Raw genomic sequence first — 12,277 nt, forward strand, 5'->3', positions numbered from 1 at the left:
ATTATCCTCTATCATGAGAAAACAACCACAACCACCTAAACACACACACAAGAAGTTCATCATTAAGTGTACTAGAAATGCAGGTCCATTTGCAAATAAGGACAGCACCATAACAAGCAGTCTGCTAAATAAACAGGAAGCCAACTTTAAGATACAATTTTTTTCTCCTTCACCTTGAGTTTCAGTGTTCTACAGAATAGAAAAATAACTAGTTTTCTAAATGCAAAGGTCAAAAGGAGCAATGCCAGAACAGAGATGTGCTTCCAAATTCCACATTTTAACATGTTTCCAAGTTTTAACATTTGGTTCAATGGAAGTAAGTAAAGCAAAACCAAAGCCGAAACAGTAAAAGGCCTGACAATACTCAAGATTCAGGTCATGCATCTGATACATAAAAAGGGACATTCAAACAACTTTCTTCTGTGTCACTATTATTTTCCCAATGGGATGAATTCTGCCTAGTTTCCTTTTTCAGCAGCATTTTGGAATTCCTCTTGGTGCTTCACTTCTGCCATCAGCAGCATTTGCAATCTTCTTTTACTTCCTACCATTCAGCAAGTGAAACTGATAACAACTATTGAACAGACAATATCAAAAGCATTTTCAGGTTCTCTTCAGGCACGAAGAAAATAAAATCGTTTTGATTTCTCTTACCTATGAACACAACTTTTTCTCTTTTACTGTTCTTAAATGACAAGGCCTGACAGATTTTTTTTCTTTTAAGCATTTCAGTATTCTCTTGCACAAGGTGATCAAAAGCAACATAGGGTTAAAAGGACACTGATGACAGTTTCACTTGCCTGATTAGGTTAGTAGTTCTCTTTGAATGTGAAGATCACAAAACTAGTGATTTTTGCAATTTGCTCCTTCCCAGTCTTTATTTGGTACTATGGTCTGTCTTACTATTCCACTACTTTTCTTCTCCCTAGCATCCCTAGACTGTACCACCTCCTAAATCCATGTTAACATTTTCTCTCTGGAGATTTTTTTATGACTGTATATTGTTGCACTTACTTGATTGCTCTTAAGTGAATCTTTGCTGTTGCTCTATTTCATTCCCTTCCTCCCCCCATAACTGCTGTCACTTTGACAAAACAAAGAACTAAAAATACAGAAGACTGAAGGTCATAAGCAACACCAAAGAAAGATGCTGAATTACAGTTTTACACTGGCAGTTGCTACTATTGCAATAATATTATCGAAAGTTGGAACTTACTTCAAATGATATCATGAGGCCGACTAGAGAAACTATCATTTGTTGGAGTGAAATACATCACTAATATCAATTACACAACAGCCATCACTGTTAAAGGATGCTTTCCATAAACCATCATTATTGCTCACCAGAAGAGTGTATTTTAAACCAGTGTGAATTTTGTTTACATTACAGCATTCAGAATAATCAACCTATTATACTCAGTTTATCTATTTCTCAAACACCCCTGTCAGCCCGGCTGCTGACGGGTAAGTAACCAAAGAGCGCAAATTCAAAACGGGGAGAGAAGCAGTCCTCCAACATTAATGACGAAAACTCCTCAAGCAAGAGTTCAGATCATGGAAAATGAAAATATTTATGCCAGGAAACTTCACCAAATAAAAATATTTGTAGAGTAAGACTATAAACTTCCAAAAATTTAATTCAATTGCAGTGTTAACCTTAATTATATTCTGAAATTGGTACACAAACCACATGAATAGTCATATATTAGAGAAGTGGTAGAAAAGAAGCAATAATTGCTAACAACCTGTGAAGACAGTCTACACATCAGGCTAAAAAAACCCGCATAAATAAAAATCCTGAAATCCACTGACAAAGTTACGTAACTCAGTGCAACTACAGCATCCATGCCACTTACTGAACTGAAGTTATGTTGACAACTGCCAATTAATAAGGCAAAAAAGGAAAATAAAGTCATGAAATAGTTTTGAATTAATTTGAACCAACACTTAATGAAGTTAAGTTTCAGAACTACCAATCCTTACACAAATGCTAAAACCCATGGTTTAATATTCTCTTAAACAAATAAAAGATGTAGCAATATCATGGTCTGCAGGAAGTACAGAAGTGCATACCTTTTCCTTTTTGAGCTTCCAGTATCTGATGTAGCAGAAGAAATCATACTGTCCCCATCCTCAATGTCGTCTCTCCTAGCAAGCTCCTTCTTCTTTGCCTAAAAAAAAGAAGAAAAACCTGAAGCCAAACTCACCGCTGGACATTTCCAGAACAATATTAAACACCAGAACAGATCAGATGCAACCATGGGTTTTGAGACTAAATCATTGTCAAAATATTTCCAGTGATTTATTTAATACAAGTTGGCCGACATAAAATAGCAGAATAATTATTTTTAACTGTCAGAAAAATTTTTGAGGAATCAATTTGAAAATAATGCCATTTCAGACTGCAGCACTTGGCTGGAACACTTCATGAAATCTGAAGTGTTTTAGCATCCTCCAATTACCTGCAAACCTTAAAAAACCTCCACATCATCAATTTTCTCACAACTTCATTGGGTTAAGAGTCATAGGTAGAGAATAAAAGTGGTCAAAAGAAATCACAGAAGGCAGCAGGTGTGCTGAAGAAAAATTACTCTATGATGGCCTCCATTTTCATACTTCCCCCTAAGCAAGAAAATGCTACTGCAAATACAGGTCTAGTTAAAAATCGTTTTGGAAAAACATTCATTAGGGAGATAAATTCACATGTGAAGATATATCTTTTGATTATTCTACTCCACACACCTGCATAACCTGCTGCATTTTCAGTACTCTTTTATAGATGGCAGAATTGGGAACGTTGTAGCGCTTGGCATTTTCAAACATCAAATTCAGATCAGCCTCCAACTGATCTAAAGTTTCATATTCGTGGTTCTTCAGCTTGGTTCTGCAAAAGATAAATACCAATCAGGTATTTCACAATTACACATTGGAAAACAGTTCTTTAACATCTTCATTTTTACGATAAATCAATATCCAAAGAGCTCTAATTACAGGAATGTGCTTTCTCTTTCTGATGCTGCAGTAATGTCTTCCAATTGTAACTGTATTAGGGAAACATATCTCCTCTTAAAGAATGATTTTGAAAGTTGTCCGATGGAAGTCCTGTTCTCATACTCAGACCAGATGTGGTACAGACGAGGCAGAAGCACAACCTGCTGAGACAACTCCAGGACGCCTCAGCTGTGACGTGTAGGGCCTGGCTACGACGTCAATGCGACGGGTGAGCTCTGCGCAGCCACCAGCGCTGCCTTCCCCACACATCAGTTCCACCCACCTTCAAAAGTGCCCAGCACCTCTCATACTAATCCCCTCCAATTTTTGCCTTCTCTTAAAATCACCTGGTTGTTGACTTGTGCTACCCTCAAAGTGCACTTCGGGTGAAAAGGACTAACGACAAAAAACCCTTATTTTTCATATGCTGAAGAGATGAATCAGTGCACTACATTTGCCAATAACTTAATGTTGTTTTCTCGTATTTCTTTGCACAAGTGGTGAAAGTTCTAGCCAACTTTTTAAAACCTTCCAATACCTCGTTAAATGTAACAGAAAACAGTAATCTGCAACAACAGAAAAACCAAACTCTATCACAACTACAAAACACGGTCATCCTCCTTCACATCTCCTTCCTCACCTGCTTGCCTGTCACATCCACTGGTCACCACCACCTTTCACGTGCTCACCACCTTTAAACCCAGCCTGGTTTCTAAGGCACGGAGCTGAACACGAACCTGTCTGATGGAGTGTAAGCACTATCACAAAATAAATTTAATATAGTATCTTTTAGTCCCAACCCTTTCCTGCCAATGTGACCTCAGAGCTGAACCAGCGAACAACTTGTGTCATACAGGACTCTTCACTGGTCAGCCAAGGACGAGGAAGCCCCGGTTGGATTAAACACAGCACAGAGCTGAAGCTGCTATAAAAACTACCGAGAAGTGCCTGTGTTGTCTACAAAGCTGTCATGATGGAAATACATTTCGCAGGAAACATCCAACTACCCGCATGTTGCCAGGATGGCAGCTGGATGCGCCTTACTGACATGTAGCATGTTACTTTCTTATTTCTTTCAGAGCTGAAAAGCAAGTGTGTCCTCAATGACTATGAGAAAAGCAAAATTAATTTGGGATAAATGTCCTAAGTGTAAAATGTGGAGAAAATCATTTGTTGTCATTCTCATTTAAAATGACCAGTTTAGGTTAACGTATCTTTTTTAACACTTGAAGACATCAGTATCTTGCAAACCTTTATGCATGTTATTTAGATTATTTTTAACGTTTCCAACTGAAGCAACAGGTAATCGAAAAGTTTTCCTGTCAGCTTCACTCACTCTGCAATTCCAAAAAAAGGAGAGTTACCAATACAATTTTCATTAAATTAGTAAAAAATACAAATAATAATAACAAAAAACCAAACACACACACCTGCTTCCAAAAGCAAGAGTTTGGGTACCAATTAAATGGCCATGATGAAAAGGCAAAGTTAGCCTCCATTTCTACCTTGTAAAACTCCAGCAACAATTATTTGCATATGTTAAGGAATATATGACTGCTACTAAAAAAGTAAGAAACAAAATTAAAAGCCCGTTAAATTCAGGATTATTTTGCCCTAAACCACTAGCACATGATGCATAGGCTCATAAATACCGAGGACGTAAACGCTGAGTTTATTTCACGCTCTTGCCACTGTCTGTGAACAAACACTACAGGCGACCTTACATCTTCTCCAGCTAATCTGAAAGCAAAATCTATAGAGTAAAATGTATGTAATTAATTCTTGTAGTTCAACAAAAATATTGCCAAGCCATTCGAGGACTTCAGCACACAAACACTTGTTGGTTTTACAAAAGCTAATACATCATTAAGAAAATATTCAAGAAAACATAGAATAGAAAGGCTTAAAAAACTTGCATCAAAAAAACCAACTAGTAAGCCCATATTTATCGAAAACATCAAAAGTGAGTTTTCATTTTTTTCAAAACAAAATTATTTAAGAACATTCTAATTTGTCAAGGCACACAGGGTAATTCAGCGTGTAAACAAGCAGTGATTTCCTTGTTTACCAATGCTATTACAGATGTTTATAAAAAGGTTTCAAACTTTCAAAGGATTAATGTAAAACAAAAATAATGTCTAAAGGCAATTCTGCATCTTAGAAAAAGCTACCCAAGTCAGATAAACTACTTTAGAGATTATGAACATAAAAAAAAGCCTCAAAAAGCAAGTCCTGTGTAGGAATCAATTCAGGAGCAGCACCCGAGAGAAGTGCTGACCAACAGACTACTGTCTCCCCTTGGCTGTAGATGGCATCAGCGTAATTTGTTTCCAAGTGACAACTCATACTGACAAATTTGCAGAATTAGGCTCCAACTAAGGATCCCATAAAGTGAAGACTACCACAACTGCCTTAGATTTGAATACTAAATACTTATGACAGGTGTCTAAAGGCTCTAAGGTGACCCTGCTTTGGCAGGGGGTTGGACTAGATGATCTCCAGATGTCCCTTCCAACCCTATGATTCTATGATTCTAAAATGTCTCAATGCTTTTTACTGATAAAGACAACAGCTGGAGGACAAGGACTTCAGAAACCATAACCACCAGGCTGGGATAAAGTCCTCTCAAGATCTACTCGCAGTTCATCCTCTTGCAAGTAAGCAAGTGTGAATGCAACATTCCTACTTTTCAACGCTGGGCTCATATTTTGCTTAAGTATTAGTAGCATGTAGTTTATAAACATTCTTGTGCAAGCCTGGCATGTCTGCTTTCTTCCAAAGAAATAAAACAAGCTTTGACAGACTAGACAGCAAGAAGAATAAAAAGTGGAAGTTTCTAGCCTTCCCATTAATTTCATAAATTACAATTACAGAATTGCGAGTTTGTATTTTGATTGCTACTGCAGGAGGTCTGGCTTCAGCTTTCTGAAAGAGGAACCCACAGGACCACATCTAAATTGAAGTATCACTTCTTCAATTCAAATTGCTTTTTCCTACTATCACTTTGTATTACTCTTCTTTATTTGGAGTTGTTCTGTACCCAGCTTAAAGTCACAGATAGGGGGGAAGAAGAAAAAAGCAATGCCGTGAAATGCCACTGACAATCCAGGATTACACTGACTAAAAAACTCAACATCAACCACCATCCTCCCAAGACACTAAAGCCAACAGACAACTCTACATTCTTATCACATGTAAGTTCAGCATCTATGAAGTAACACTGTCAGCATGATACCATAAATCAAATTTACTTATTAGTAATATATCTTGATCCTGCTCAATCAAATGCTTAGGTGCCAGTTTTATCAAACTGAGAAAAGGGGGGATTTGTCATATCTTCTGAAGCAGAACAAATTCAAAGCAAGCTGCAGGCAGAACAAGCAAGGCAATAGTGTTCTCTAGGGAGTATACCCTGCCTGCAACAATTTTCTTTTTACAAGGAGAGAATTTTAAATTGGTCCTGTATGATATCACGATATGGTAAAAGAAACTGGTGACTCTTCATAACAGCAGATCCCAAGCCACTTGACGCTAACAAACCTGGGATTTGCTTTACCTCTCCTCCCAGAGACAGCTCATGCGGATCCCAGAACACCACGGTCACACGCTTCATCTAAAAATATACCACTTATTCCACATAGCCTTGGTATCCCACACTAGCTTCATCTCTGTTTTTAAGCAGTGACCTATGCACACAACAATGCAGTAGTCTAACCCTGAAACCCCAAAAAGCAGGAAAAAAAAAACATAGGAAGTTGCCATTTGTCTTAAATTCTATGTGCACTGACTCTCTGCTCTCTCGTGACCCTGTAGAAACAAAATCTTTAAGCTGATGGAGAAGGTGAGGACCGAAGTTGTTCACAAGCGAAGAAAAGCAGCTTAATGATATCTTACTCCTTTAGTAAGAGCCAGAAAACAAAGGGAAACATTATCTTAAAAAGGAATGATGAGCTATAACCCAAACTACCTTACCAGGAAACAAACTCTTGCTTCTATCAGCATTTGTTTATCCACAACCAAATAAGCAAGGTGCAGCCCATCTGATTTTAAGCAAACAACCTACATTCACAGTTGAATTCATGAAAGGTCTGACCACAAAAGTAAAAAACAAGACTTAGCCATGGTTTGGAAAGCCAGACGACTTCCAACCACACATCTGAAGAAATCAAAATGCACCGGGAGAAAAGTAATCCCGCTCTAGTCCACAAATAAGCTCCTACCTCTTCAATGCACTTGCTGTCAGCAAACAATGGGATGATTAATCAAGAAGGGTATTCACAGAAGTACTTTGAACAGATTTAATTAAACTCAGCAGAACTCAAGTATTGTGCCTTTTCTAAATTTACAGTATGAAATGCAGTTTCGCAATAAATTAAGAAAAAAAAAATCTCACCAATCTTGGAAGAAAAGAATTTTATAGACATCAATTTATTTTGCAAAGCAAGGCTAAAACTAAGCAAATCCACATCGCTGTTCAATAGCAAGTCACTGCCAACATATTACAAATTAAACTTCAACTTTATACACCAGAAACCAAGAGAAATTTCTATGAAATGATTGATGGTGATACAATTGTACCCAAAAGCATGAGTTAAATTTGCAAGAATATCATTTTAAACATAATGACCTTTGCAAAATGAGGAAGAAAAGTTTCATAAGGCCACTAAGCCCAAAACAACATGGCATGACATTTAATTTGGTCAAAATCAGAATAATAATTAAAAAACCATACAGTAAGCTGGCACTCAACTCCCTAAAAGGTCTACTGGAAACTTATCAGTCCTTCAGGTGCAGCATCCTAAAGAACTGAAGAACATCAAGATACTGTCTCCATATAATCAAAAGATCTCATTAGTCAGACACTACGCCTAAAAAATGCCAAAGGAAAAAAAATAAATATTCAAACCATGGCTAAAACCAGTTATCGTGTAACTTCTTTTCTCTTCTTCTGAAACTGTGAAGTCCAGAGGCTACTCCAGCCCCCTTGGGGAAAAACCACTGTAACAAAGAGAGCAATAAAGGCATTTGACAAACGCCCTACTGAGGAATGAAATAATCTTTTTATAAAGTACATCCAGAACCTTGTTCACTTGAATCTGTGATTTTATAAAGGCCGTACATATGATATGCACTGAAAGTACTTGCTAAGGTAGGAAAATTGCTTATACCTACAGAAGATTTTAAAACTGTACAATATTCAACAAATATTAAATCATATTAAGTGAAAAAAGGAATGAGAGAACTGATAAATCTCAGACAAAGTGAAAATTTGCAAGGTGTTCTAAATATTAGAGAGAAATAAATTTCTCTGCGAAGAATATTAACTCATTCATAAATTAAGCAAACTGTAACACAGTGACATGTTATTTTCCCAAAGTCAATAGAATAATAAAACATTAATGTATTTTTTTTTAATTGAGAACTTAACTTGTATTGGGCTTAAACTGTCATTGAAAAACAAAGTTCTCAATAAACTATTCAGGCTTTAAGCCAGACAGCAGTCTCCATTTTTTCAAGATAAGTTCCACTCCTTTATTTGCCATATTACTAGAAATGGGGTTAATATGCCTGACCAGATCATATTTACTGTAAATTCAACTCAAGTAATTAATAATTAATCCAAAGGCAACAAGAGTCACCACAAATTTCACAGTTTCAGGAGAACCTCAACACATCCCACTGCAGTGAAATGTAAGAGTTAGATTCCCATCTCACAGACAATTGTTCAACAGGATGTAGGTTCCTAAGAAAAACGTATTTCAAATTCTCAAATAATAGACATCACGCAAAACCAACCGTGTTTTATTCCAGATCCACACACTTTTTTAAACCTCAACTACAGCCCCAGCTTCCTGGAGCACAAGACACTGGGGCGTGCCAATGAAGACAGGGATTTGGGTCTCCGCGCACCCCCATGGGCCTCACATGTGTGTCAAGAAAGAACTGCTGCCAGGGAATTCCCCGGAGCGCGTCCCTCCTCCAGCCCACTTGCCTTAGGGATCGCACTAACGTTGTAAAATGTACTAAGGAACACAGTTGTTGTAAGCATGCCAGGATCTGGCACTGACGTACCAGGTAACTGAACACATTGAGCTGCATTGTTTCCCAACTCTTCCTCCAGCCATTTGTAATTACAGAATGACTTTTCATCAGCAACGTTAAGTTTGCAAAATAACCTCCACACCATGCACTTTTACCACATCTGAAAGTCACGGCCTTCGCAGTGTCATGCCTTTCTTTGAAAATAGGATATTCTTGTTCCACAGCTCCGAGTTTTGCCCTGGTTGAGGCAGGGGAGTCTCATCAGTGTGAGCACCTGGTGGGAAGGAATGACGAGGGAGCCAGACTCATCTCACTCTGCCCACTGATGGGGCAAGAGGTAACGGGAACAAACTGAAACACCCGAAATTTCATCTGAACACAAGAAAAAGAAGAAAACCCTCCAAACTCTTTTTTTTTTTTTTTACTGGGAGGATGGTCAAACACTGACACTGGTTGCCCAGGGAGGTCGTGGAGTCTCCAGCTGGATATAGTCCTGGGCAACTGGCTCTGGATAATCCTGCTATAGCCAGGGGCTGGACTGGATGGTGTTCCTTCCAACCTCAGCTACTCTGTGATTCTGTAAAGAGCAAGTCAGGAGGAAAGTAGCAGAAAACTAAAGCCATTGGCAGGATTACCTCCCACATCCAGGAACAGCTCAGGATCAGCACCTCAAATGACTGAGGTTCATAAAGCTCTTAAAGTGATTAAGTGGCTGGAATAAGTATAAAGAACATCTCATTAAAACAAAACGTACCCGTACTCTCCCTTCTAGACATCATATATTATTTTGTAAGGGTTTTCCTGCATTTAACACAGACAAACTCCTGAAATATATGACTAGCTATAAAATTTGCAACAGCCACACATGCCACAGTTCACCCTGGCAGGATGGCCTAGGCAGCCCAATGCCAAAGCGAAACAACGAGACAGGAATGCCAGGCTTTACTCCAACACCTTCAGGTTTTTACTAGGACAATTAACTTTTCTGTCCCCATCTGTGAACGGAAGATACGTTCTCTGTATTCACATCTCAAAAAAACCCAAAAACCACAAAACAGAAAAAAAAACAACCAACCACCACCAACAACAAAAAAGAAACCCACAAAAAATCTCCACCCCTAATGTGCGGCAGTTTTGAATACCTACGGACACATTTGCAATATCAGTAAAACCATGCTAGCTTCAGTTTTCCCTAAAGCACATCAAATCAGTACACATATCCATGATTTCAACGCTTTTTAGGAATAGTAAGAAGTGAAGATTATGTGGTAATTTTAAAGAACAGTTAAATTGCAGAATTTCCTAAAAGCAGTTGTTGGGCTATTATAAATACTGTATTTTAACTTTTGATCTACAAACACCATTTCTAAAAAGACTGTCCCTTTTTATTTTCTAAGCTCTCAGGCAGTAATTTTTTTCTATAGTTCTTCGTATATTTGCATGCCATTTTTGTACTGCTCACACAGCCACATCCAACCTGCCTACACTGTAAGGAAAGCAGAAATGCAGCTTTATTTATTATTTGTCCTATAACTGATATAAAGTATATTTTTAATGGAAGGCCTCACCCAATTAAATCTGTTTATACATAATTTGAGCCAATAGTCTTTGGTACATTCAGACAAAAAAGCTCCCTGACAACTGCCAATGATTTTTCTCAGTTTCACCTTTTTTTTTTTTCCCCATCAAGTACATTTTGTGCTTCGTTCAAGACACAACACTTTCTTTGCCAAGCAACAGCTGTACTAGAGACAGAAGAAAAAATGCTTTAAAGCCACTAATGGCTAGATAACCAGAGTGGTAGCTCCATACTTGTTCCCCAGCACATGTTACCTTATGATTTAACAAAACCGCTGCTTATTCAACAATTTTACCAAGTCTAGCAGATCACATTACGGTATAACTAAAAGGTACAGATCCATGTATTAGCGTCTGGGTCCAGTCCTCACTCACTGAAGCTGGAGGACCAGCACTCCTGCAGTGTAGCTCAGGCAGGGAGTGGAGCCCCAGAGGCCACCGGGCAGGAGGCCGGGGCCATCCGAGGCTGGTCAGTGACATTAAGGTCTATCAATGCACTCAGGACCCTGACATATATCCATCGTATTAGCATATCTTGGACCGCTAAAGAAAGCTATTGCTCCCTTTTTTTTTTTACTCAGGTTTTTAATCCAATGACCGCGCTCTGCGGGTTGATGAACCTTTCATGGCTCACAGATTTATAAATCGTGTACTGCTTTGCTACTTCATCCCAGACTAGCTACATTATGAACGAAAGTAATTATTCTCCACAGGTCTACAGTGACCTAGACAAAAGGAATGTAATTGCAACTATCTTTCTATAAGTCACATTGCTGAAGACTATTAATTTAAAAACCATGGCAGTAAGAGGTAACCAAGCCATCAGGGTCAAGGAAAAATAATGGGGGGTTCTGCAGAAGCTTTCATCCCTGCTGCTCACCCAGCCTTCAGAATTATTGATATGGTAGCCTTTCAGGCACGTTACAAACAAAACTCCATGGAAAATAAACCCAATGGTAGCCATCTGTAAAAGATGATAAAAAGACTGACGCAGACTGAGTTGAAACAAGAAGCAACACAAATATAGAGGAAAGATGGTATATACTGCATTAGGTATTGAGAACTTGACCACAAGATAGGATCCTGGAAATAAAAAGAAACCCTTGAACAGTTTGCCACCAGGTGTAGTTTGTGTTCAGTTTTCTTACCTGATTTGCTGTAATGAAATAGGTGTTTTAATTTGCTGATAATAATCAGGATACTTCTTCTTGGAGGGCAAGTGGAAAAAGGGTTCAGATATGAGCTGGCCCTGATTATTTCGGCAACTTCTAACTGTGTCATAAAGCTGATAAAGAGGATTAGAAGTGTCCATGAAGGAAGTAATGCTCTCGGCTTCAGATTCTCCCTCTTCATAACGAGCAGCAGCTGCGCAGAGAGAAAAGAAAAACGGGAAACTTAGCAGGACAATTCAGAGTGGGTTTTTTGGTTGACCTTTCAAATTAATAAAGATCTAAACGAGGAGAAAAAGCAGTCCCTCAATAGAGGGTGTTCAGCCACTCTCTGGCAGCCAGATTCATACCTCAGAAGAAGACATTACAAATACATATTATGAGGCTCAAGCTGACAAAAAAAGTGCTTTATCCAGGTATTGCAATCTCTCTTATCAGATGAGACTTCAGTTCTGTCACTGGTAATACACTCCTGCCACCTACAAGTGCTGAGAACT

General features: G+C 38.4%; 1 protein-coding gene across 17 annotated transcripts in view; it reads right to left on the reverse strand.

The window, feature by feature from the left end:
• PBRM1 (polybromo 1) overlaps window positions 1-12,277 on the reverse strand; it is a 65,432-nt gene that overhangs the window by 32,793 nt on the left and 20,362 nt on the right. For all 17 annotated transcript variants that reach the window (XM_054216670.1, XM_054216669.1, XM_054216679.1 and 14 more), the window contains 3 exons: window positions 11,760-11,976; window positions 2,743-2,884; window positions 2,074-2,171 (listed from right to left, as the gene is read on the reverse strand). In XM_054216670.1, coding sequence (XP_054072645.1) covers window positions 2,074-2,171; window positions 2,743-2,884; window positions 11,760-11,976 — 457 coding nt within the window. The remainder of the gene's footprint in view (window positions 1-2,073; window positions 2,172-2,742; window positions 2,885-11,759; window positions 11,977-12,277) is intronic.

Source organism: Rissa tridactyla, chromosome 10 (genome assembly GCF_028500815.1).
Source record: "Rissa tridactyla isolate bRisTri1 chromosome 10, bRisTri1.patW.cur.20221130, whole genome shotgun sequence".
Taxonomy (NCBI): domain Eukaryota; kingdom Metazoa; phylum Chordata; class Aves; order Charadriiformes; family Laridae; genus Rissa; species Rissa tridactyla.